General features: G+C 38.8%; 1 protein-coding gene across 4 annotated transcripts in view; it reads right to left on the minus strand.

Moving 5' to 3' along the window:
• Positions 1 to 5,956: 5,956 nt before the first annotated feature.
• Positions 5,957 to 27,763, minus strand: part of ptprub (protein tyrosine phosphatase receptor type Ub) — a 222,130-nt gene continuing 200,323 nt past the window's right edge. For all 4 annotated transcript variants that reach the window (XM_030157990.1, XM_030157989.1, XM_030157988.1 and 1 more), the window contains 9 exons: positions 26,972 to 27,088; positions 25,645 to 25,799; positions 24,403 to 24,538; positions 23,550 to 23,699; positions 18,677 to 18,991; positions 15,296 to 15,421; positions 13,438 to 13,595; positions 8,414 to 8,549; positions 5,957 to 8,287 (listed from right to left, as the gene is read on the minus strand). In XM_030157990.1, coding sequence (XP_030013850.1) covers positions 8,225 to 8,287; positions 8,414 to 8,549; positions 13,438 to 13,595; positions 15,296 to 15,421; positions 18,677 to 18,991; positions 23,550 to 23,699; positions 24,403 to 24,538; positions 25,645 to 25,799; positions 26,972 to 27,088 — 1,356 coding nt within the window. In that variant the 3' untranslated portion in view covers positions 5,957 to 8,224. The remainder of the gene's footprint in view (positions 8,288 to 8,413; positions 8,550 to 13,437; positions 13,596 to 15,295; positions 15,422 to 18,676; positions 18,992 to 23,549; positions 23,700 to 24,402; positions 24,539 to 25,644; positions 25,800 to 26,971; positions 27,089 to 27,763) is intronic.

Genomic DNA, 27,763 nt, shown 5'->3' on the forward strand with positions numbered 1-27,763 from the left:
ACTCTCCTATGTTTGACTTTTCATAAAATCGCATTGTGGTACAGTCCCTTTTGTTAAATACAGTCAACATCAATAACAATTCAGATTAAAAATATGGATGTTTATACCTTTAACAGCCACCTGGTCCAATTCACTCCATAGACATGTTTATTTTTGACACCAATTCTGTTTAAACATTCAAGGTTTTACGCCAACAACATTCATTTACGTGTGATCTGAAAGACATGTCATCCGATAAGTCATTCATGACAGTTTACAAAGGAAAAGAGACAGAGATTTATGCACCAAACAAAGATGCTGATCTTTTCTTATAAAACATATTTTCCCTGTCATTTTAGAGTGATGCTGATATATATGCAAGATAATTAGTGTTCACTAAGATACCGACAACTAAAACACAAGGGATGATAACACAAACCTGTGCCTTTGTGAGACAGTGATTTATTATAATGACAGAAATGATGGGTAAATTTGACCTGCATGGTCATTTTAGGTATATAACTTCTGACAGTTTTAGTGTTAAAGTAGAGGATCTAGGTCTGTTTTGCTGTGTGTTGCAGTTTACATTACATAAAATACAGAAATGTGACAAACATATTACACAAAGAGAGATGACTCTGATAAGATACATTATAAATATGTAGATTCAACCCTTATATACGCTACATATATATCGGCTAAAATTTGCTTAGAGGTCTTATTTATGTCTTTGTGCATAAGAAATCAATATAAGTGAATCCCCAAAGGAACTTTGTGTTGGTAAATGCAAGTTATGCAAATGTACAGGATTTCAGTTCTGTTGCAACATGTTGATGGTCATATGAACTATGTTTTCAGGTCAAAAATGTCCAATTTCATCACAACTAATGCTATATTTTCGTGTCACAAATGGCCAAGTTATATTTTAACTGAATTTACCTGAAAAACAAATATTCTATTCTTTTAGATTCCCCAATTTTTCTTACAAGATTATATACTACATATCACATGTTTGATTTTTACAGGTTGCAATATGGAGTATGGTGCTGATCCATCCTGCTTATGTTACGCCAATACATACATTAAGAATGTCACACGTCACTTTTTAAATCAACAGTTTTCTAATAATAAGCATTTTTATAAAGAAATAACAATTCTATATTGCTATTTACTCTTTAGTATGATGATAAACTATACAATAAATAATTATGATGCTTGTTCTTGCACAGGGATCATTTGTGGAAATGGTGACATGGCTGCCGAGCATCAGTATAATGGAATCCGTAACAACCATGTCACATCCGTCCACTGCCACATTTTGTGTTTTGTTAAGCTGTTATTGTTTTAGATCCACAATACTAACATTTATGAATAAGAGGATAATTAGCAATAGTAAGTATATAAGTTTAAGTACTGTTACTGACCAGATCATCATGGGTAATGTCACGTCCGTCTACTGTCACGTCCGTCCACCAGCAAAAGTTTTCACATACACGTGCTATTCAAAATTCAATATTTCTGAAAATATAGCTTCCACTGTCAAATAATATCAGTAGTCTGTGCACAGATGTATTAGCATTATTTCAACACAGTTCTATGCATTTCTTACAACTTTTTTTTTTTGACAAAAATGGCCACTCATTTGACCCCCTAAGTAAATTTTAGCCAGTATGTAATATGTTCTTTTCTACATTGGGATGACATGTAGGTCATTTCTATTTACTGATCAAAAATCACTCAAGTCAGACTCTGTCAGTGATGTTGATAAAAATACTCTGCATTGAATAGTAGTTTGAGTTTAATATGTTTTTTTTCTCGGAAAAAATCATTCAAAGACCTCCCTAGAAGGGCATTCAGAGAGTGCAGACCACCAAGGCTAATAATCAACTCCTCTGCACATTCCTCAATATCATTAAACCACAAATTATGACCTGTGTCTTCCACTTTTTTGCCTGTGATCCTGCTGCTCAGTATATTCATTTATGTATAAATCGAACAATCTGTTATTGCTCGTGTCTGACTAAATTTAGGCATTCATTCTTGGCACATATGGTAATGAAAATACTGCTGGAAATGTTTGACATTAGGCAAAAAAAGACATAACCCTCTTTGCATAAGTAAATACATAATAAATGTGATTAAAATGACTTTTTATTCCTCCCTCAGTGAAAACTTTGGAATCTTTAATTAAAGAAATTGATTTCTGAAGTTTATCTGGTAGGCACTAGATGTTTTCTTCTTCCCTAAAAGTCAGTGAAGCCTTGAAGGCTTCAGGTTTCTGCATCTCACTTCAGATGTAAAATGTGAGAAACCCCACTGAGCATCAAAATCTGTCGAAATCTGAGTCAAAGATTACAGTGGAAAAAATAGGCTTTTACATTTGTGCTTTAATTTTCTGAATTAGAATGTAATGCGAAGTGGAGTGTGTTGCTAAAGGTGCTAAATTAAGTAAGGACACTTCAACTGATACTACACAGGTGTGAAAGACAGCGTTAAGAGGGAGTTGTGTTCTGGGCAATGGTTCCACTGAGGACGCAAAGAACACTTTTCTCAGCCAACATGGCATTACTCAGCCGTGGTAGGAGGAAGACGGGTTGCTGCTTCAGGGTTGCACAAACCGCAGGAAGCAGGGCTCCGGGGATGTCAGAGGGAGAACTGGGGTTATAGCATCCTGCACTGGAGGAAGAGAAATGAGGGAGTAAAGGACGACTGTTGTACTCCCCGAGGTTAATGTAGGACTATCAGTTCCACAACTGTCCTCTCATGGCTGCATCTATTTCAACAACTGCTTGAGGAAAAAAGGGAAAGAAAGTGGGGAGATAAAAGATGGGGGGATGAAGGACAAGAGGAAGGACAGGTAGATGCAAGGAGAGGTAAAAACAGAGACAACAAAACAAAAGTGGAAACCAAACTTCACGTACTGCATAAGCTATAGGTTTCCGGGGTTTTTTTTGTGTGTGTGTGTTTTTTTTGTTTTAAGCAAAGTTGTAGTTGCAGATTTAGTTCATTTCCTGTTTTCCGTGTGCAGTGGTATGTGACTGAATAGTTTTGACAAGTTGTCATTTTAAAGCTATACATGGGAAATATAACGCTTTATTGATTGCAGTGTGTTCTTTGGCTGCGCTCACTAACCTTAAGGGAATCAAAAAACACTGCTGCTCTTATTTAAGTTTGTCAGTGATCACAGTGAAGTATGATTGATGTTAGTCATTGTTTGTGGCCCCATTTTTCTGCTCTAAATAAACTGAAGGATAAATCCAGTAGCGAAGGCGGTCTCTCAAAGGGCTGACCTTTTGATAAGCCTATCTCTCAAATTCATGGCAGTTCGGAGATGCTTTATTACCACAACCTAGAAATGGTTCATGTTTGACATAAGATCATTTACAAGCCTTTCTCCAAACCCTCAAGGCTTAACATTTATATTTATGTGTGCTAACAACAAAAGATTATCCTTGGAGCAAAATAACCTCACTTCACCTAACTGTATTGTTATCTAGAAGTAGCAGAGTTGAATTTTGTGGAAAAACCTTAATATGTCTTTTTTCTGTATGAAAAGCTTAATGGTTTGCTAAAAGTTCTCCGACTTCCATCTCTTTTGTTCCCCTCGATTTCACAGCTCTCCTCTACCCTGTTATATTTTATGGCAGCTATTTCGTGCTGAGCATTTGCTTCCCTCCGCTGGCCTAATTCAACTGTTGAAATCCACGCCTCGAAGTGATACAGGTCAGAGCTTCCTAAGTTAAATGTGGCTGGAGTGTGTGGTGTGGTATAGAAAAAGAACAGATGAATTGCTCGTGTACCCTCTGAATCTGGTTATCTGTCTGGAGCTCCTTGTTTGCCTGAGTGATCCAGGCCAGAACCATCAGCAGCTCCCTCTCCTTCACTCGCTCATGTGAACCATGACTTTCACTGAACTGCGAGCACACTGCTGAGATAAGGGCTGCAGTCAGACCAACTGTGTCAATGGGAACGGTGAGAAAACATGGTGGACAGAGCCATCTGGCCAGCTCCTCTCTGTCCTTGCTCCGCTGAGCACAAAGCCAGAGCCACCTGCCTCGTCTGCTATACTATCCAGCAGAAGTGGAGTACCACCAGGATGGTAAGACAAGATAATGTGTGTATGTGTGTTCACATATCACCAGAGTAGGAAAAAATGTGCAGACAGAGGAAAAGCATTTCTCCTTAGAGAATAACATTCAAGTCTGTATTGCCTCTGTGAAATCATATAGTACAATGATATCGTTCTCCTTTTTCTAAAGTCCCCAACACTATTTCCATTCTGTGTTAAAGGATATGCATCTTCTTTTTCGACTTATTGACTGAGACTATAGAGCAAGGTCATCTACAAAAGCTATTGCGACAATATTCTCCCAGAGAATATTGGATTTTATCTGTATGTCAGCCAAGCATTTGGCAAGAAAGAAGAAACATTTAACATTTAGTGAGATCCGCCACTGTGGTTTGAAGCAGAACATCCTGCCAAAGCGAAAACCTTGAGGAGCTTCACGTCCTGTATCATGTCTCCATAGCTGGCAACAAGTGAGTGCACATTTTAGAGCAGCTATAAGCTATATCTCACCTTCTTTCTCTATTGGCTGTTAAATCTCACTGCCATTTTTACAGAAACACCACATGTGAGTGTATTTTGTGCGAGACTCATCGGGGAGACAAGGGAGAGGCTGACATCCATCCAGCCTGTCAGGAAGAAGGAATTTAAGACAGGGAGCCCGGAGAGAAAAGATAGAGCCCAGTTGGATCTTGGTTTAATGATAGGTTGCCATGCCCAGGACAGTCATTACACCATCAGAATTAAATGATAAGATTCCAATTACCTTCTAATTTACATCACCGGTCAAATATGAGTAGTGAAGGATGATTGAGGCTGGCTGGCGAAAAGGATCTCATGTTGTAATAGCTTTCGGCAGGTAAAAGAGGAAATTGAGAAACTCTTGCAGATATTAAATAGCGCAGTGTAAATGACCTGGATTAGAAAAAAGTTTCTTATCTATGTTACATTAATTATTTCTTCCTCTTTTTCACTAAATGGACAAAAATGACAAAAATATATCATTCAAAGATCCTTTTCTTTTTTTCTTTTTTTTTTTAAATCAGTTGATAGCTCGAGTTTACCATACATTGCACTCGACTGAACAGTAGGGGGTCTTGTCCTCTAATTAATGCAGCTTGTCCCTCTACTAAACAGTGGATCAGCTTGCAGGACTGCTCTATTATTCAACATCGCCGCGGGTGAGAGAGGAAGTCTGTGGTCTGGAGTCACCTTTCTGTGGCCAGAGCAGCAAAGCATGCAAGATGGAGAGTGATGAGAGGAAAAATGAAAGTAATGGAAAGGGAGTTGGACTGGGGGGGAGGTAAGGAGAAGAGGGGAAGGATGAAAAAGGGGAAAGGGGAAGAAATAAAGAGAGATTCAAAGAAGAGGGAACAGATCAAATGGGTGATGTGGTTCAAGGCAAAGGGAGTTGAAAAAAGACCACATCCATATGAGAAACCACAGGAGGGTCAGTGGGATATAGACAGGATATCCATGTCCAGCTGTCAGTTTTCTGCTGATAAAACAATCATTGCATTTTTTTTTGCTGTGTATGCATCCAATGATAACTTCACAACACATTTCTTTTTTTAACCCTTGTTTTTTTTTTTTTTTTTTATTGTTGATCGTTGTAATTCCTTGGAACAAACCCATTCCCGCCCCGTAATACATCTGTCTTCTTCATCTCATTCATGAATTACACACTTTGCCCCACAAATACAATGGTCAAAAACACAGTAGTCATGTACCATTGGTTCAACATCATACAGAAACACGTAAGTGAAATCAATGTAACTCTCATGGCAGTCTCCACCTCTCAGAGAGTAGTCAGAGTAAAAAGCTTTGGAATGAAAAAAAGGGACAATGCACTCACGCTGTTATGGCTGCTGGGAAACGCAGCGGCTGAAATAAATGATGCGGATCAGGATATTTTTGAAAGGAATTGTATTGAATGATATGCAAAATAGACAATACATGCTTCGAGAGACCAGGTTTACGGAGAGCTCAGGGGTGGAAAAATCAGGGAGATGTACTTTGTTGTCAAAAGTTCTGGCAAAGAACTCACAAAAGGTCATTTACAGCACATTCAGCTTTGTGGTTATGTAGTGGTTACTTACTTACTTTACTCTGGGCAAACATATAGTATATTATTCACATAGTATTCACATTACATAATATACATCTGTATGTACACATCCCTTTCCACCGTCGAGAAAAAGTGTCCAGGCACTTTCTTTTGTACTCCAGTGACTCTTTTTCAGATCACTGACTACACTGTGGCTATTCTTCATCCTCGTCAAAAACAAGCTGCACTTTCAGTGGGAGCTGACGTATATTCCTGTTCTCCTGATCCCATCTGATCCAGACTGTGTTTCCACAGTACACCTAGCTGCCATTTCTTAGCTTCTGCAGGATTCAAGGTGTCCCTCCTGGTTAATAAGGGCAGGTCCTGGAGTGAAACCTTTACCACCTCCTTTAAATTTGCGCCCAAACAGGTTTCAGGAAACAACGGTGCAGCACAAGATACTTTAAAGGGTAACATGGTGTGTCATAGAATAGATATTTTCTTTGTTATTAAAGGAAGTGTCCAAATATAAACAGAAAAGCTGCTCTCCTGGGGCCTTTTACATATTCTAAACCGAAGAAAAGTTAATTTTGTGTGTCAGACATGTCAACCTGCTGCAGTCGCTTCCATTAAATCAGTAATTTTAGTGGTGTACAATCACTGGCCAGTATGCAAAGGACACATTACTGTGTTTATCCATCAACTCTGTGAGGTCAGTTGGCAACTGTTAGTTCTTTTTTTTTAAAGATACCACCTACATTTTCAGTTGAAACTGAGTACCAACATGAAAACACAAACATGTTTAATGTTGAGTGATGATGCAAAATAGCATTACTTTAACTCTGCACAATGTTAATGCCCATCTTTATTTATATATGTATATATATATATTTATATATTTACTTTACTTATTGTACACCACTAGCAACAACAACTAACCTTAAAACTGTCAAAATTAACCTCAAACCTGAAAAAGTAATGATAAACTTCAAACTGGCTTAGCTTGCTTCCTCAAGTTACAGTAAAACCAAATGATTTCAGACAACAAAGGTGTAAAAGAGTTACAGATTAAAACCTGTGATGTACTGGTTTAGACACTTTACCACAGCATTAATGGGACATCATTTTTCACACCACATCTGTGGCATGTCAGTACTTTTCTAACAGTTTCCCTGCTCCTTCTTCTGTCCCACAATGTATAAAACACAAACAATCACATTGGAGCAACAACTTTAGCTGATGCAGTACATACTGTATGTTTGGAGGCATATATCAAGATGAAGCAGTCGGACAAATTAAAGAGGGGATTCAAGTCAGCCTTTGGGATTGGCACTGTGACAGTAATGAGACAGGAATCTCCAGTGGCGGCACCAGGCCCAGTGCTGTGGTTCCTGGAAATGTCCACCTATAGCACACATGGTAATCCAGCACAAACATTATGGCAAAATACAACACGTTGCACTACTGTACAGTTTCTGCATCAAAACAGCTGAAGACTGGGCCAGTTGTCCTAATGCTGTAAGGTCTCTCTCTCTCTCTCTTTTGCCCGTTGTACATAAAAATGAAGACCTTTTTGATTTATTCAGGGAACCGAATAAATCTGTCCTATCATCAGGGAATAAGGCAGTTTATGGTATGGTAGATAAGTCATGCCACAACCACAGTGGACTGCTGTTGTATGTAGCTCTTAGAGAGAAGAAAATGCTTCCATGTAAAGATAATACTGCTGTAACTCTGAAATTTCATCCAGCTTCCTTGCTGCTTGAATGAAACGATGAAAACACAGCCAAGGTGACCCTTCTTCAGAATAGACAGGTCTTATTTGTAGCTCTGAATATTGTTTTGCTGCTACCGAAACCTTCAGCACAAAAGATTTTTAGTCCAGAGGCAAAGAGGACCAAGAAAAGCACAAAAAATATCAAAAGAGATAAACATCACCAACGAGGAGGAAATCACAGCTGTACATTAAAGGTTAAAAGTCGGAACCTTAACCGTGTTTTTTTCTTCCCTTCCTTCAGCGGCAGTTCGTTCAATGTCCACAGGTCCAGACATTAAAGAAGAGAGGTCACCGGGTGGCCTCAAATCAAATCTCCAGCGTGTGGGATACCTCCGCTGTGGTAAACATTTAGTTGCTATCTCCCTTCAAAGCAGTCCAGGTACTCCAGGACGAGGTCATAGCAGAATCGATACTGGTCCTGAGGAAGCATAAACATTCTTCAACTTACAAGTAAAAAAAACAAACAAAAAAAAACAACCTGGTAATAATTGCAGAAATACTCTTGGCACTTCAAAAACGATTTTCTTGATGTGCTTTTTCTTACCAAGGACTCCACCATGTTGGGTTTGCAGTTGCGTAGCGTTTTGACAGCATAGAAGATGTCTACCATGTTTTGATATTGGATCATCTCAAGGAGAATGTTGCAGGCACAGAACATCCCACTGCGACCACCACCGTTACTGTAGAGGAAATATGTCATTAAAATAATGTCAGACAGATATCTTATCCCTTTAATTTATTTAAACTTTCCCTACAGACAACTTTAATAAGATAAAACATTTTGAATAATAATTTGTGTGGATGTCTCTACATGTACAAGTCTATCTGCTCCATCTCAACTTGTTTTCTATTCTCCTTGAAGTCAGTTTTCATCGTGCACTGATGTTTCCACGTCTCTCACATATGTTATTGTACTTCAAGGTCTTACTCTCAATTGCATTTTTTACTCTGTCTTATCTTAATCTTGGAATAAGAGGACTCAGGAGTTTATTTTAAGATCACTTAAGATCACAGCTCAAGGGGAATCACTACATTTATGAGGCACTTTCTTACATATTTCTTAACACTAATACGACAACAATTGTTTGGTTTGTTGAAATTATTTCTATTAAGTGTAAAACTTCTCTTCTTGATTCTGCTTTCAGCACGCCACCTCACTCTGCTTTCTCTGCAGCCGTGGAATCATCCCCCCAACTCTCCTTTATACAATATCAATCTGTAATATTTCAAACACTTTTTTGCTGTAACGCCCTTGACTCGATCGCACCCTGCCTTGGCCTCGTGTCGATCTTGAAACACTCTGGTTGCCGGTCATGGCTTGGTCTGAGTTCAGGTGGTTCTCAACTACAACATTAGCTCTTACATGAGAAATGCAACAAACCCTGCTCATGCAGTGAGTACACGCCTTGCACTCACATCTTAGGTGAGCACTGAAAACCTTTCCCTGGCCAAGTGTCAAACTGTGCATAGTAATCACTCTGTACCGTGCAAACTGTGCAACCATCACAGTGAAGGAAGATGAAGAAAAACTCCTGAGTGGAGCAGGGCTTTAACAATTTGTTTGTATCTTAATGTAATTCTGTCTATCTTCAGTTTGGCTTTTAATCTTTTATACTGTATTTATTATTAACTCCAGTGCATTACGTAAATTAAGTGGTTGTAAATGGATGCTTTTATGAAACTGGTCCCTAAAAACAGGACATGGGGGCTAAAAATTCAAACCAGATGTACAGGGTGGGGAAGCAAAATGTACAATATTTTGAGGCAGGGATTGAAAGACAGTGTATGACCAAGTAGTTTATTGAAAGTCATGAGAATTTATTTGCCACAAGAAAATTTACATAATAGAAAATGTTTTTATTCTATGAGTCCTCCTTCTTTCTCAATAACTGCCTTCACATGCTTCCTGAAACTTGCGAAAGTGTTCCTCAAATATTCGGGTGACAACTTCTCCCATTCTTCTTTAATAGTATCTTCCAGACTTTCTCGTAATAGTTTTGCTCATAGTCATTCTCTTCTTTCCATTATAAACAGTCTTTATGGACACTCCAACTATTTTGAAATCTCCTTTGGTGTGACGAGTGCATTCAGCAAATCACACACTCTTTGACGTTTGCTTTCCTGATTACTCATATGGGCAAAAGTTTCTGAAAAGGTATGGATAATAGTGTTAGGTATGATTATGACATCAATAAATGTTTGGTTTCAAAACCATTGACGTAGTGCCTGCTGAGAAAAAACAACTAAATGTTCATTGTAAATTTTGCTTCCCCACCCTGTAGACTAATGTTATGACGCAAGTTTGGAAGCACTTTGGGTCTATTTAAAAAATAAATATTTACTGAGATAAAAGAGAAACTATTTTTCAGATAAAACACATTTTTATATTATTTTACATTATATTTAATACAAAAATCTGCATGTAACATGGTCAAAAGGACACAAAAATTACCTGCTACTATTTTTTTGAACATCTTTTTATTCTCTCACAGGTACATTTTGGGAATTGAATTAATTATGCAAGGCAGACTGTTTCACAAAAATGACTGCTGTTGCAAAATCACTTGCGATTTATTTGTGCTTAAATGGGCAGGTTCCGCATGTAATGCAAGTGGACATGATGAGTGACACACAAAACCTGGAATGAGACTGAGATTCATGAAAAACCCGAATTTCTCGATTAGAAAAACCACTAAGATCATGTGTCTTTATCTATAGTGGTATATAAGACCATTTCCAGCCATGTTTTCCAGATCAAATGCACTAACACCTAGGTAGCTTTTCATGTCTCAATTTTGGTCCTATTTTTGGCCCCAATATTTTATTAAAAATGCATTAATTTTGGGATGGCTAAGAGCAAGAGTATACATTTTTTTGCATTTATCTGAGGTCATCACTAGGTACATTCTGGGGGAAATATGTCTAAATTTCTCTTTTATTATTGGGTCTAAAAAAGCTGACAAAGTGCCAGGTACCAAAATGAACCCAGTTTCATAGAAGCATCCAAGTGCAAAGTGCCGACTAAAACAAACTCATACACTACCTTGCATGCTCATAAAAACATTTTAAGTTTGATTTCTTCCATTTTGATGTTTTATGGGCTATATCTGAAATCATTGCATACTGCATGTACATAATGTACAGCACCATTATATGCAAATATGCCTCTTTCTCTCCAGCAGGAACGAGTGTCGTAATACATTTAAGGGGTATGAAAGGCAATAAATCAGTGAAAGCATGCAAGAATATATGTAATCTAATAAGCCTTGTTTTTGTGTTCATAGTACCTGGCAAAAGAGGCACTCAATGCAGTTCTACAGTACGTGCAGAGACATGGTCAATACAAAAATAGCAACACAAAATCTTTAAGGAAGAGAAAATTGAGAAGTAACACCACAGTATGGCATTTCATTGGAAATATTGTTCTGCTCATCATAAATGAAAGGAAATATCAATAAACGACTGGAGGACAATCCACTTCCTCTCTCCAGAGACAAACCCAGTGAAGGTGGGCATTGGAGCCTCGGTAGCCAATACAAGCGATATTAAGGCAATCAATCGTTGTCAGCGCTTTGGCAGCCCTGGATTTACTGTAGTGAGAACCATCGCATTCTGTATTAAGCCATAATTGATTTGATCTCCATAATCTCTTTCCTGGTTGTCGTGGGTAACACTGTGTGACAGCGCTGAGTGATGTGCTTTTGGATGGGGGCGGTGGGATGAATGTGTGATGGGTTGGCAATGAGATGGACAGCCCATTCATATTCATCAACGGACGTGCGCTCTGGGGGCTTAGGACAACAGAGGAGTTAGAGCACACAACACCACACACCGCACCACATCGCAGCACATTACACAACTATTTGCTATTCTGCATTACAAAATAATATCAGATACCCTGCAAAAGTACTTCACGCTGCATTTCATTGCGCGGCACCCCACATAGCACAACAGAGACGAGACACGCTGCCTGTCACTGCTCTGGTGGTTAACAGATTGGATGATTTACCATCTTTCATCATTTTTTTTTTTTTTTCCGAAACTCCCCTCCAGAAATAATCTTTTGAATATACTGCAAATGCCATTTAAATAAAGTAAAATAAAAAGCCTTCTACGCACATCCTTCAACAGAATACAAATAAACACAAAACCTGAAGAAATAACAAAAGGGAAACAGAGATTGATTCAAAGCCTTTTAGTCCAAACCAATTGATGTTTGGACACCAGCGTATCCGATATGTGCTGTTGAATGGAGTATACGTATAATTGGAACACCATTATGTTGATTAAAACATAGCACCTTGAACTATTTGATCGCGATAGCTTCACACCTACGTGCACAGGATTGTACGTAAGAATAACTAAGAGAGCATGAAGGCTTACAAACTGCAAAGTACGACAACAAAAATGATCAAACCACCAGAGCATTGACAGTGAGTATCTTGTTCTGCTGTGCAATGTTTTTTTTTTTTTTACATGTGATGCATTAGTACGTACTATATTTTTTTCCCAGCACACTACATAGTATGTTTGTATGAGTTGCAGAGTCAGAAGCACAATTACAGTAAACCTAGATTTGTAGACAGTCTTCAGTGTATAACAGGTCAAAATTAGGATTTCTAATATTCATTCATTCATTATCTGGACCTGCTTTATCCTCACTAGGGTCATGGGGGTCACTGGAGCCTATCCCAGACTACTTATGGGTGAAGGTGGGGTACACCCTGGACATGTCGCCAGTTCATTGCAGGGCTGACAAATAGAAACAAACAACCGATCACTCTCACATTCATACCTATGGGCAATTTAGAATTAACTGAATGACCTATCAGTGCATGTCTCTGAATGGTGGGAGGAAGGTGGAGTACCCTGAGAAAACCCGTGCAAACTCCACGCAGAAAGGTCCCACCTCCATTGACTGGTGTTGGAATTGAACCCAGGACCTTCTTGCTGTGAGGCATGAGTGCTATCCACTGCACCACCGTGTTTCTAATAATACAGTACTGTATTATATAAAAAATATCACTGTCCAGAAACTGTCTTCCATTAACCACATGTCAGACAGACTTCTGGAAAAGTCAAAAATTTCATATAGAAAATCAGAAAAGCACCCGGAGAGCGCAAACCTCCGCCAAGGCAGATCAGTCCCCCCTCCCCCCCGATCACCACCAAACTTAATCATTTGTTCCTTGTGCCAGTATCAACATTTCCTGAAAATTTCATCCAAATCCATTCATAACTTTTGGAGTTATCTTGCTAACAGACAAACAAACAAACCCCGATGAAAACATAACCTTGTCCGTTCCTTGGTGGAGGTAAAAAAACAATGAACAACTTTGATAAAAGTAATTAAAAAGAGAACTACAACATTACATTAATACTAGAAAGTACATCACCTTAACACCAAAAAGAACTCAGATTTCTCAAACAGTACAGAGACGTAAAAGAATAACATCCTTCAAATGTGAAATAAGAGTAAACATGCTAAATTCAGGCCTTATATGTCACGTCTACTGTGTCTTTTCCTTAAATTGACTGTATATGCTACATACATAACAGAATACTCACAGGCAATGGACAACAGTGCGTCCTTCTCCACACTCCCTTTGCCATTTGTGCACTTGAGCCAGCAGGTTGAGGAACGCCTTCTTAGAGTCAGGAACATCGCGGTACGCTGACCAGCGCAGGAACTGGAACTGACACACCACCAGTTGGCCCTCCTGGAGCTTCAGGTTCAACATGAAACATCAAGCAAAGGAAATCTGAGTGGACCGCCCCGCCTGGGTGTACATGTATACCTACACTTGGAGTCATTGTCTGTGTTGTAAGACATTTTCTGGTAGTTGCAGTATTTCTGAGCGTGCCAGTTAAAACCCGTGTTTAAGTGCTCCCCAGACTGTACGCTGGCACACACAGCTGTGCTCACTCAGCACAGTGACTTTGAGATATATGGGTCTGCAGGTGTAAGTGGGGCTCGAGCTGTGTGAGAGCGAGGTCCCTGTGTGTTCATAACCTTGTCCTGTAGAATCTCACCTAACACTTAAGGACCAGTGGAGAACTGTAAGTCATGCAAATTGGGCTGGCTGAGACACCAACGATGCATGGAGGAATTGCCTCAGTGGAGGTGGGATTTACACATTTTTGTATGAGTTTAATATCCACACATACATATGCTTACAGTGCACTTCCTTCCACTTTTACTTCCGATTGTGCCCTGTTTCACTGTCGCGTCTATGAAACACACTAATGCACTGAGAGACAGAGAGGTGAGTGCTTTTTTTTTTCCCGTGTGATTTGATTCCTCCCATGCTGTGTTAAGTTGCCCTCTCCTTGACAGTGGTGTGCGCGGAGCAGAAAAAAGGTGGCATGGGTAGAAAGGGGAATGACAAGGGCAGTTGACAGGAGGTGAGAATGCCAATCAAGAAAGGAAGTTCTGGATAGAGCCTGTCGCACTGCTTAAAGTGGTGGCAAGGAAATACCTTGCATACAGATGTCTTCAATAATTGGTTGACAGTGATCCTGAGCAGAATGCATGCATGTGCTTATGCAAATTTCTGGGCATAAAACCGTACTTGTATATGCACACAATCAACACGGTGAAGTCTGCAAAGTCAAAATGACTGATTCATACATATGCACAGTTTTTTGGTCGAAAAAACTGACTTCACCTGTGCTCTCCCAACCATGACAGAAATATCAGTGGCTTTATTTAATGAATTCTTTCTCATTTAAAACATGCCTTTTCTTCACATGTACGACATGCTTCGTGAACAAATCAAAAGGAAGTCTGGTTTGGAGGCAGAAACAGTAACTTGCAGCTGAATATATGGCATGCATTATGATGATGAAAGCTCCCTCTTCAGTATGCCAACAGACGCCTAAGAGAGAGAGGATGCCTATCGAGGTAATGGCCACGAAAAATGGGAAAAGAGAGACACTGACCTTTATTGCCTGCATGTCAATGAGTGAATGACTTCTCTTGGATATTTTGAAGTTCTTTTTTATATATGTGATGTATATAATGTCCTTTGTATGTATATAGAATATCTATAATGCCCTTTATATCTATTACTGATCTGTTCCTAAGCTGCAGGTATTTAGGTTATATTATACAGTATAGTTATACATAAAAAACACTACAGATGAATATACTAGAGCATTCAAGTAGCTGAAGTGTTCTGGCTTCACCGGGTCCACAGTATTCTACAACTCTATAGTACTTTGACTTTGAGGACTTCTGTCAGCTTTTTAGATCCACACTACAGGTGGCTGCTCTAAATGTACTGTGGGTAAAATGTCACATCTGAATTACCAGTGAGGGCCACAGCTAATGCATTTCTAATGAGGTTCAGGATATCATTTGTGAAATACCACTGAGTGGAACAACATGTTCTGCGTAGGCCTTCTCTGAACCATTATGGCTTACCCTCGTGACGTTCTTGACCCGAAATAGGCGAGTTATGACATCCTCATCTGCGGACATTGACAGGAACTCCACTTCCATTGGGCCGTACTGCTGTAAACCGGGCTCTGGCCAGTACTGAACACATGGCTAGAGGTTGGGGAGGGGGGGTCAAAGGAGGGGGAAGACCATGTTAACAGTGATTACATGTGGCACTGCTGACATTTAGAAGCATCCCATGTTCAAGAGACTACCTTTATTTGGACTTCAAATGCTGTGGGTCCAAAGAATTTAATCTTAAATGATAAACCTAACAAAATAGGTGTTAATAAGAGATGTGTGTGTATGCATGGGCTTTAAATAACAGAACACAGCAGAAATATGAATGCTTACATATAATAACAGCTTTGGGGTTAGTGTATTTGTTCACAGAACAGACGGTGTTACGCTGCCACATTGGTGATAATAACAGGAAGAGAGGAGCAGTGTGATGAGGGCGAGATGTTATGTGCTTTGAGTGATTGCAACAAGAGGGAGACAGAGCTCTCCACTACCACGAATGAACTCTATAACAGAGTTCATAACAAGATCTGGCAATGAACAACTTAAAGTGGTGATAACTCAATTTTCACCCAAGACCCGAAAAAACTGCACTGCACTGAAAAGAACAAGATGAAAAACATTTAAGGGGAAAGGTTGAAAAGGGGGATTGAAAAGAGGCAGCTATGTTGGAAATTACCTTTTTTTTTTCATTTTCACCAATGTGAACATGTTGAAATAAAACATTAAACGTGAGAGCCAACACTGATACACTACTGTAAAAGTTAATGAGGAAGTATTATATATTGATTCAAGATTAACCCTTTCATGCATGAATTATGAAAAAAAGCATCTGGATTTTATTTTTTTAGATTGATTTTATTTCTCAAAATTAGGCTAAAGTTGAAATGCATTTGATATAGTTTTTTTTAAATATGGTTTTATTAAGAAGATATTTAACCTCCTGAGATTCAGGAAAGTACAGGTTTTGGCTTTTTAAAAATTAAATAATTACCTATATTGGAAACATCTTGATGCAACAGCTTTTTCAGATGCATTTTTTAAAAAAAATTATGGAATGACCTTTGCAGTGGACTTTTTTTTTTTTTTTTTTTTATAAAGCTCTGAAACTCTTGTCAACAAATGTGGACATAGCTGTGTCTGAGGAGGTTAACTTTAGGAGATCACAGAGCAGTCCAAATTTTAAATCTCAGATGATCCTTTTGTTCATTGTATTGCTTAGGGTCTGCAGAGACTGTTCCATGTGGTTTGGAGAATATTGCCTTTTTAAACCTCTGGAAAGTGAACCAAAACTATGTGTCCACGAATGGGGATGTCATGCATGAAAGGGTTAAGATGATTTATTGACATTACAGTTACAGAGAGGTTAACTCCTGTTAAAGTCATGCTAGTGTCAGACTGATTTACCCAGTAAAATACTCACATACTGAATATGAGTGTGAGACACATGTACCAATACATTTTCTGTCAATAAAACACAAAATAACTGTTTATCTAAATGAACTTTGTATATTTATCTGTGGTAATTTGATTATTAAAACTAAATTTTCTATTTAATTTACCAAAGTAATGTCTTGATAATGCAGACTTGATAATACATTATTCCTAATCAGTTGCTCAACTGTAACCACCTACATTCACATTGAAGTAAATCAGTACGAAAGAAGCCTTTTCGAATGAGCTACATATATAAAAAAAAACTTTATAATAATAATCTGGCATAAGCTGGACCTTGGGCAAAGAAGTACTCATTACTTACAGAAACTTTTCAAGGCTCTGACATAATATAATTCTTATTTATCATTGTTAGTGTGTGAAAGTACAGGATGGTTCAACAATGCTATTCAATCTTACATTTCTGCCTTAAAACATGAAATGCAGACAGTGCAAAGTTTTCTTTCCTCCTGCTTTTCAGATGAGATTCAGTGGTTCAAGCAGTTCCTAATAATGTGTATAAATACAAAGTACTGACATTATGTGAAATTTTCCATTTGACACGACTCAACTTGGAGATATTAATGATGTACTGATGGAAGCTGGTCATGACACCTACATCACAGTACAGATTTTTATCCAAATATTGTAACTGATTTTATTCATAAGGTAAAAAAAAATGCATAGGTATATCTGGGAGAGCCTTGACTAGTTCTGCTGGTTTTTTTTTTCTCTTTTTCTATGACCTTTTTCTGTGTCAGCTGTTGCTGTGTACCAAAAGAATCCTTTGGAAGCCAGTCTTTTATACATTTTACACATATTCCATGTTGTAAATTATTAAACGGAGCAACATTTCTCACTTTCCATTATTATGCCGATGACACAAAGTTGTACCTGTCTCTCAAATTGAATTATTCAGTATCATTGTCATTTCTGCACAACTGTTTATCTCCCATTAAGGATTGGATGTCTGCCAGTCTTGTTCAGCTTAACTCAATTATTGGCTGAATATAACCATAGTCAAGACGTGCCAGCGCTTGGCTCTTTAACAGAGTATGTTGTCCTTTCTGCTAAAACTCAGGAAGGTGTACTTAAAATAAAAATGTGGAAATGTAGGGATCAAGGTGACAGCTTTTACACTACATTTTAGTTCTTCTTTGTAGAATATAATAAAATTGTACCTGATTATCTTGTCTAGTTTTACAGCCTTCAACAGAACAGTACTTCATCATTTTGTAGAGTTATCCTGTAGAGTCTTTTTTTTTTTTTTAACCAGCACAGTCTTTGTCTTTGGAGCTCCAACCACATGGAGTGGCTTAACCTCATTTTGGCAATGTCATTACATTAACACCTTTTTTCAAACCAGTCTGATCTTTGAGTGTATTTTTGTTCTAATGGAAATGTGAGGTTAGAACTTGTGTGATATTTCCACTTATTATTATCATTGCTATTATCACAAGTGTTTAAAAGAACAGAATTCACTGCAGTACAGAGAAAGACATATGCTCATGAGAAAAAAGTGGGACGCCAACAAAAAGAAGCCTGAGATGTGGCTGGAGGGTAATGCAAGCCTATTCTCCAGAGATGTAACTTGAGGAGGGGAAGGAAAAACTGGGGCGGGTGTTATCTAGTCATGCCTTGAGATCAATGTGGTCAGGGATCAAAGCCCGACAAAATGGCATGAAGGAACTAATCCCAAGCACAGTAAGATACAGAGACAGTGAAGGCAAGGCAGGGTATGTCAGGGAAAAGTATCAAGTAAATTTTAGATAACCTCAAGACTCAAAGTAAAAACTTCCTCTGCAAACATTGGCTTCTGTGAGAAAACTCAAACCTACTGCTATAGCTCGTCTTTGTTATTGCGTCAACAAATCAATGCCAATAAAGCAGTATATGACTCGTTGACCTTACCCAGGCGGAGTTTGATTGGTTGAGTTGGTTGAGCATGACCACAGCTGTGCAGCCGTAGTCAAAAACAAGCCTCCAAAAGTCCGCCGTGGTGCCGGGCAGAGGGTGAGGGGTCACGATAAATGCAGCCTGTCGGTGGAAGCTGTCGGCGAGGGCAGCGTTTATATAATTGTTGCTCTCCCCTTCGGTCGTAACCAGAAAAGCCAGGGCGCGATCGGGCGGCAGGACATCCATGCTGCGGTTCTTTTCTCGGTTTCTGGGCAGTAGAGCGATGCTGCACTCTTCCACATCCAAGTGGGGCGTCACAGAGTTTAGAGTCTGTAGGTGGAAGCGATAAACAGGTGATGTGATAATGAAGGGTGGGCAGAATGCAATCCAAGGGAGCATTTAAAAGGATGGAGGTAAATATGTTAGGGAGGAGAAGGAGGAGGAGGAGGAGGAGGAGGAGGAGGAGGAGGAGGAGGAGGAGGAGGAGGAGGGAGGCTGGGACCCAGAGGATGCCAGGAATCCAATAATGTTAATTGAAAGAACTTTTAATACTCTGAACATTACATTGACAAACCAATTTAGATGGATAAATTAAGCCGACTGCATAATAAAAGAGCCTGTAACAAAGTTTAAAATGAATAGGAAATATTGGTTGGTGTTTATCTTTGATGAAACCTCCGTACGTTTATCCATTATAACATTAGACAAGATGAAAAAAATTATTTGGATCATTAATATACAATATAAATAATAGATCTGTGCTTTGTTGAGCTCAGTAGTACCGGTTGGCTGTACGGAGTAAAAGCAAACAGAGAGCTCATTTGGCAACGGGAGGCTTTCAACAACAATGTCAGATGGATGAAGTTTGCAAGATCAAAGTAAAGCATGTCACATTTCCCTTTATGAAGAACTAACAGTTTGTAATGAGTGTGTCGCACCTCCAGTGGTACCGTTCCCTAATCTTAAGCAAAGCGTCCATCATAATGCTTATGTAGTGGTGGATAAAACAGTATTAAATTAAAGGAGGAGCTCAAGCTTTTTCCAGTATTACTTTGAAATGCTAAACCTGGAATCAATGCGGCTGCTGGTTGAGCGCTGCAGCGGGGGGGGAGGTGTGTGAGGCAGGTAAAACATGTGGGAACACAGCTGCCTCTCCTTTCTGCTAATCAACATCTAATGAAATGTTCTGACACTGCATTCCTCCAAACCAGGCAAAGAATTTCAATGACAGCCACGCAGAAGCAACAGTCAAAGGAAACTAACATTACACACATTCGCAGAAAAATTACGGATGCAAACACACACCCCTATCCATTAGTCTGCTCCTTTCTACACTTTCTGCTTATTTTACATCTGTGCTATTACATTTCAACAATAGAGCAAATGTAGCCTGTTGTTTGTGTGCCTGTCAGAGTACCAAACATACAGTACTGCTTTAAGTGAGCAAATGCATAACAAAGAACTAAATGAGACACAAACATATTTTAAAATGCAATCGGCTGTAAAGTGCAAACAAAGGACTGTCAAAATGACGGCTTCAAGGTGTCACCATATGCAAACCAGGTTTAAGCGTCATTATTATTCTTGTAGTGATAAGAACTGTATTTGTAGTGGTTATCAGGCTGTTTAATTCCACCTTATATCCACATAATTATAATAACACACAACAATATTTTTGCACACTTATTTACGTATATTTCTTTAACTTTTCAAAGTGATAATAGTTGTCTATCTGTTGAAATTGCTGTTCTAATTGTGTTTTAGTGTTTTAATATCTATATTTAGAGCTTTATAGCTATAAAAGTGCAGTCAAATGATTAAAATATTTAATCAGATTAATCACAGGGTTGTTGTGGATTTATTTCAATTAATCAAGATTAAATATCATTCATTATTAATCTATATTAATCGCGTTTCATTTTGCATGAGCAAACAGACTCAAGAAAGAAGGGAATATATACAGGGGTTGGACAAAATAATGGAAACACCTTAAAAAATCAACAAAATATAATTTAATATGGTGTAGGTCCTCCTTTTGCGGCAATTACAGCCTCAATTCTCCGAGGTATTGATTCATACAACTTGTGAATTGTTTCCAAAGGAATTTTAAGCCATTCTTCAGTTAAAATACCCTCCAACTCTTTTAGAGACGATGGCGGTGGAAATCGACGTCTTACTTGAATCTCTAAAACTGACCATAAATGCTCAATAATGTTGAGGTCTGGGGACTGTGCCGGCCATACGAGATGCTCAACTTCATTAGAATGTTCCTCATGCCATTCTTTAACAATTCTAGCTGTATGGATTGGGGCATTATCATCTTGAGGTGAAGGTGTTTCAATTATTTTGTCCAACCCCTGTATGCACTTAATGTGTGTATTAAGCACCTTCAACAGTTTCAACAAAACAACTGTGAACAACTGTTCCGTCTTGGGTTTTTTGTCCTTGTATTTCCATCCAGAGGGTCAACCTGCTGTTTAGTGTCTTCCATCTTTATGGGTTGGTTCTGCTGCCTGTCACTACCGGATCATTTGTGTCCATTTGTGCATGTGTGACGCTAAGTCTACTTTGACAAACTGCCCAACATGCGTTGGCAGAGACATACAGAGTTATTCTGCAGCATTGTGTTAAAATTTTTAATCAGATTAATCATGATGATACACACACACACACACACACACACACACACACACACACATAGTTAGAGCTATATGAATGTATATATTTAGAGCTTTTTGTGTGTGTGTGTGTGTGTGTGTGTGTGTGTGTGTGTGTGTGCTTTGATAATTTCTTTCCAGCTACTTTTTTTTTTTTACACTTGCATGGAACAACTGTAACACAACAATTTGTCACACAACACTTTCTCCTGGGATTAATAAAGTATTCTGATTCTTATTCAGAGAATTATAGTAATAATAATAATAATAATAATACATTTTATTTATAGGTGCCTTTCTTGGCACTCAAGGACACCGTACAGTAAAACAGGAGAGTTTAAAACAAGCAATAAAGCAAAGTAAAAATAAAAGGCAGGTTAAAAATTTGGACAGTGCAATTGTGTTCACAAAGAGAAAGAGGTCCTAAACAGATGGGTTTTGAGTCTGGATTTGAAGAGAGGAAGTGAAGTGGTGTTTCTGAGATCCGGTGGCAAGGAGTTCCAGAGCTGGGGAGCAGAGCGGCTGAATGCTCTGCTCCCCATGGTGGTGAGACGGGCAGAGGGAACAGTGAGGTGGATGGAGGAGGAAGTAGTAGTAGTACAGTGACAGTAGTAATGTGCTGCCAGGTGTGTCAGTTATGGGAGATATATGCAGTGGCCCCCAGTGCTTATGTAATGTCACAATAAGTGTTACAACATTTATTTCCATCCAGAATTGTGTTGATTTTTCACCAAGATCTTGTATTGATGATGGGAGAGTCAGACTGCTGCGTAAAGCCCAATCTGTCACATCTCAATGCTTCTCAATGGGGTTCAGGTCTGGACTCTACGGAGGCCAATCCATGTGTGACATGGATTGGCCTCATGCTCCCTGAACTACTCTTTAAAGGAGTGATATTTTGCTTTTTTTTTTTTTTTTTTTAATGTAATCATGCATTTTAAAACATTTCCCTGCGGTCTATATAAATTGTAAATGCTATGCTTGGGTCTGAATTCTTCATTAATTAAACTCCACAGGTCCATCTTCAACAATATTTCTGAGTAATGACATGAGAAAGGTCGTTTTGAGTGCTGGCCCTTTAAATGCAAATGAGCCACTTCACTTCACTTCACTTCACACCCCACCCCCTCCAGGTTGTTGACTGTGCTGCTCTGTCCCGTTCAGCCACTTGTGTTCGTTAATACAACCAACAACTGAACATTTTAGGTAATCGGCTTGAAGTTTGGACATATTTTCAGTACGGACTACAACCGCTGCTGTTGACAAACAATTTGGTGTACTTGGAGAAATGTTCATCAGAAGTCTTGACCTTATATGTGCAAATGTCATGACATAACTAGTTATAGACGTAACAAATTAAGCAGGAATTAAAACAGGTTGTAGAAATCCACTCAACTTTTGCCAAAATGAATATAAAGATAGCTTTGCAGCACCTGGAGGGTTCAAATTCAAACTTTTTGAACCATTAGAGTCCAAATACACAAATAAATGTATCAATGACTAATAAAAGTGGGATGAGAAAAATACGACCCCTTTAATAATTTGAACCTGATGGAATCCTGACGAAAAATCTCCACTGATAAAAACCTGGTCCTTCAGTGTATTCAGGTCGTCATCTGAGCTCATTTTATGGACCTATAATGTTGCTGAACCTGGACCTGACCAACTGAAGCAACTCCACATCATAGCACTGTCCCCACAGGCTTCTATTATAGGCACTAGGCATGATGGGTAATCACTGTGGTGTACTGATCACTCTGGAACGGGCTCAGTCCGGACTCATCAGACCGCATGATCTTTATATATTTCCTCCACAGTCCAATCTTTATGGTCTCTATCAAACTGACGGTTGTTATAGAAATGAGAAGCTACTCACTGCATCAGCTCAGTTAGAGTTAAACAACTTGTTGGACCTGAAACATTTTACTCACTGCAGTAAATATCCAGGCTCTTACCTATTTGCTAAGCAGCATCTAAAGGACAGCTTTTTTTGGCCAGGCAGTGTATTTATAGTAGCAATTAACGCTGCAGAAATAGGACTTGTAAATGTGGTGGTAGACATGTCATTACACTCTATTAAGGGTAAAATGTTGCACATGCTTTAACATTAATTGGATTCCACATGTAAATTACAGTATTTAAGCTGTTAAATTGAAAATGCTTGCATATATTTATATTTCAGCAGCTGAATTTGTTATACATAAAGAAACACAGTCCAGCACAAGACTAACCTGAAACTCCTCTCGTAGTTGGGAGGAATTACTCTGGGAATCCACTCGAAGCATCTCTTTGTAAGTGACGGCAAACTCGTTCACCAGGATAGCCGTCTCTCCGCACAAACAGGCCTCCAGAATGGCATCATGGATAAAGATATACTGCTCCTGTAGAACATGGGGTAAACTTTGATGGGATGTCAACTGTATATGTGTAGGTGTAGGCATGAACATAAACGCATATTAGAGTAGGTGTTTGTGAACTTTTGATTAGAATCAGCTAAGCAGATATGAAGGAATACAGACTGAAACACAGTTTTAGAACATATGTGGAAGTAAATAAATTAACACACAACACAAGTCAAGAAGGCTTTTCATAACCAGCTTTGTTCTGAATTAAATATGTGTTATAATGTAGTAGTGTATCAAAGCTGTTACAGAATAAATAAATATTTTTGAGTAAACAAACACATGTGGTATGCATTTAATTAGAGCACGCCTGCAAATACCTACAAATGTAATAAACAGCTAAGTCAATGTTGAATTTACATAATAAGGGGTGAATATGCAAATTATCTTCACATCTAAAGCACAGCACGTGCCTACGCAGCACACTGAGGACAATGTGAAGCTTTTCTCTGAAACTATTGCAATGACCTTTATATAAGTCCCAGAGGGGGAGTATGATAATACATCCCCCTCGCTTTCTGAATTTCCAAACAGGAAGCGAGAAAACAAATACTTTAAAACCTAACTCTTCAGAACTTTTATAACAGAAAGAGGTGATCACATCATAAAATGTAAGTCACTGAATATGTAGGTGAAAACATTTAGGTGTGAAGTGATTTCATGGTTGTGCAGCTGATCTGACCTCTGTCTGGATCATGTTGATGCGACGAGAGCAGAGGGTTTTGACACAGTTGTAGATATCCACCACGCCTTCGCACTCGGCCATGTCCAACATGACATCCAGCACGATGTAGCAGCCAGTGCGACCAGCTCCCACACTGACACACAATGGACATGTTACATAAGGAACCATTTCCATCTTAAAGAATTTGTATGTATGAAGAGTTTGTACAACATCCTTTTTCAGCATAAAAACTTAAGAGGACAGGGACAATACTGAAGGTCAGCCAAAAAAAGGCACATTACCCAAAAATGAACATTAGCAGGTAATAGTTTTACCTCCCCCCAAGGAGGTTATGTGATCAGTCGTGTCTATCTGTCCAGCTGTCAGCAGGATTACGCAAAAAACAGTGAAGAGTGAATCTCAGACAAGTTGGTGAAAGAGTACGGCATCGGTAAAGGACGAACTACTTAAGTTTTGGAACAGATCCATAAAAATGGGACCAGCCTGGAATTGTCTTTGTTTTCTTTTTTTTTTACACCAAAAAACACCAGCTAAACTAAAACAGATAAAAAGAATGGGCAAAAAAAAAAAGAATAAATCAGACAAATCAGAACCATCACCTCCATTACCATGCAGTTAAACTATGGCACCAACTGACAAGGAAAAAACATAGGTCATAATTTGTAGTTTATTTGTGGTTTAATATTATTGTGCCACAAGAAGAAGAGTGGACTGTTGGCCTGTCTGCGCTCTCTTTGTGCCTTTCTAGTTTTGCAAGTTGTCATAAAAAATGTGGTTTGGGAGTTTTACTACAACATACTGAAGTCGTGCTTTCATTTGCATTCTTTACTCAGTTAAAGCTCAAGCAAATAAAATACAGAAAATGTCCAACTGTTAACTTATTATACAGAAATAAAGTATGTAATGAACTGAAGAAGCGGTAATTTTGTAATAATTAACAAGTAAAAGTATACATGTTTTAAATAGTTTACATGATGCTCATGTACGCATTAATACAAAGAAAGGGTGTAATGTCCCATTCTGAGGTATGCCCAAGTGCTTATCTGGCCCCAGGCTGTTTTTCTTGTAATCATTACTTTATGTCAGATTTCATTTTTTTTCTGGAGAAAATACAGAAAAAACAGATTCAACCTCAGCCTTGAAGTACATTTTCTCTTGCAGTAAAAGTTATGACAGTAAAGCGCTTGAGGTTTGGTTTTACAACACTCCAATTCACAGCAGTTTCAGGCGTCATGCTACCTGCAATGGACCACCACCGGGCCGGCGTCAGGAGGCGTAGAGGCTTTCACTCTTCGTATAAAGGCCAACAGTCCAGTGGCGTGATAGGGCACCCCATGCTCTGGCCATGATGTGAAGTGGAACTGACGCACCTCATGCTTGGTAGAGTATCCTCTCTATCAACAACACAGAGAACACATTAGCATAATATTTATGTTAAGACTATATTCATACGCCTCTTGCCTCCCATGCATATAAGCTGTCATCTCCACCAAGGCTTACTCCCATCCATTCAGAGATATTCCCTCCTCTGTGATAGATGTGACAGATTTTTTTGGTTCAGCGTGAGGACAACCAGAACATTATTTACGCAGGGTGTTAGGTCTTCTAGGACAGTAAGGCCTCTGGGCATCGCATGCGAGTAGCAGCTGCACTGTGACAGACACGCAGAGAGGAATTACTGAGGCTCGTGGAGCTCAGGGAGGACTGGGAGCTTTCTCTTCTCTACTGGGAGTCTAGTGCAGTCACACAGCAATTTCTTCCTCTGTACAGAGATGGCAAAGTAAAGCGACGCAAAGCAAAGATTTGTTGAAGACAGAAATCCAAAAAAAGAAATGAAAAGAGCTATGAAACACAAGCTGTCACCAACTCCCGAATTTGTGCCGATTTGAATAAGAAGCAGCATGTGCCCATAGAGAGCGAATGTGACAGTGTGATGATAATGCTGTGTTTGTGGCACTGTTACTCTGAGCCCTCCCAATAAGAAATCCCCCTGGAGACTGACAGCAAGGAGGCCATCGGGGGCGCACACTGTAACAGCGATGTTGGGAAGACGGCGGGGGCATTCAAATAACTACTGGTGCTAATTCCTCTCAGTTACCATGTGGCCCTCATGCCTATCACAAGTATGTCCTGTCAAGTATCTAATCCCCTCTATTAATATACCGTTTCTAATCTTTCCTTTTCCAGGTAACAGAAAAACAAGTCAGACCTCTATTCTCATTAGTGATTTAGTAAAGATGCAGAAAAACACAGAGTAAAGTGGCTTTATCGTTCAATTCCGACTATATTCTCTTGAGACCCAGGAATGCATTTTTGTCCTCTGTAGGGGACAAGAGTTTTACAGCTTTACAAAAAAAAAAGAAAAGCTGCCCACAGTAAAGCACATTCCATAAAACAAACAAACAAACAAACAAACAAAAATATATATATAAACACAAAAATGTATGTGAAATACCATTGCATTATGTTGTTTCCAGTCAACATGTCCTGGATCTCAGTAGATTATAGGAGGAATGCAACTGCATTCAAACCTTAAGCACAATGTACATTTTTGAGGTAAACTCACCCTTTCCAAGGCGAAAGTGCGAACTGTATATTCAGCCAGTGTTTCTGTTTTCAGCAGAGTGATTTTGATGTCACCATACATCTCGCTGTCTTCAGGCCAGTATTTACAGCATTTCACCTGTTCAGAAAAGAGATGCAGCGGAGTAAAACCAAGTGTCAATGGAAGCTCCTTCAGCACCAGACTTTTACATCCCCTGTGCAAGAAGGAGCGCTTCCACAGGTCATTCCTCCCCACAGCCATCAGACTGTGTAAAAGTACACAGTAACCCTCCACCACCCCCATATCACATCACGTATATGTGCAATCACTATGTAAATATGTAAATACTTTAAAAACTTTATACTTCAATTTTTATACTTTTAAGAACGTTTATTTCTACCTGCCTTTTCTTTTGCACTGGTGTGTTGCATATTGCTGCTGTAAACTGTTAAATTTCCCCATGGTGGGATCAATAAAGTCTTATCTTATCTTAACTTATCTTATCTTATCTTATCTTAAGAAATAAAAAAAATAAAAATAAAAAAAAATATATATATTTATTATTATATTACGCATACTATATTGTATGCATTTATGTAAGATACTGTGCTATCTTTGTGTATGAAGGCACATTTCATAACAGGATGCAATGGATCTATTATATCCTGATTACGACTGTGTAGTTGAAACACACTGGCAAATGTGTCTGTGCAGTAAATAAATGCTTTTTACTTGTGGATGACGGTCCTTCAGATGTTTTTATCTGGCTGTTGTTTTTGTGTTGCTCAATTTATTCTGCTTTTCCTGTTCTTC

Source organism: Sphaeramia orbicularis, chromosome 16 (genome assembly GCF_902148855.1).
Source record: "Sphaeramia orbicularis chromosome 16, fSphaOr1.1, whole genome shotgun sequence".
NCBI lineage: Eukaryota > Metazoa > Chordata > Actinopteri > Kurtiformes > Apogonidae > Sphaeramia > Sphaeramia orbicularis.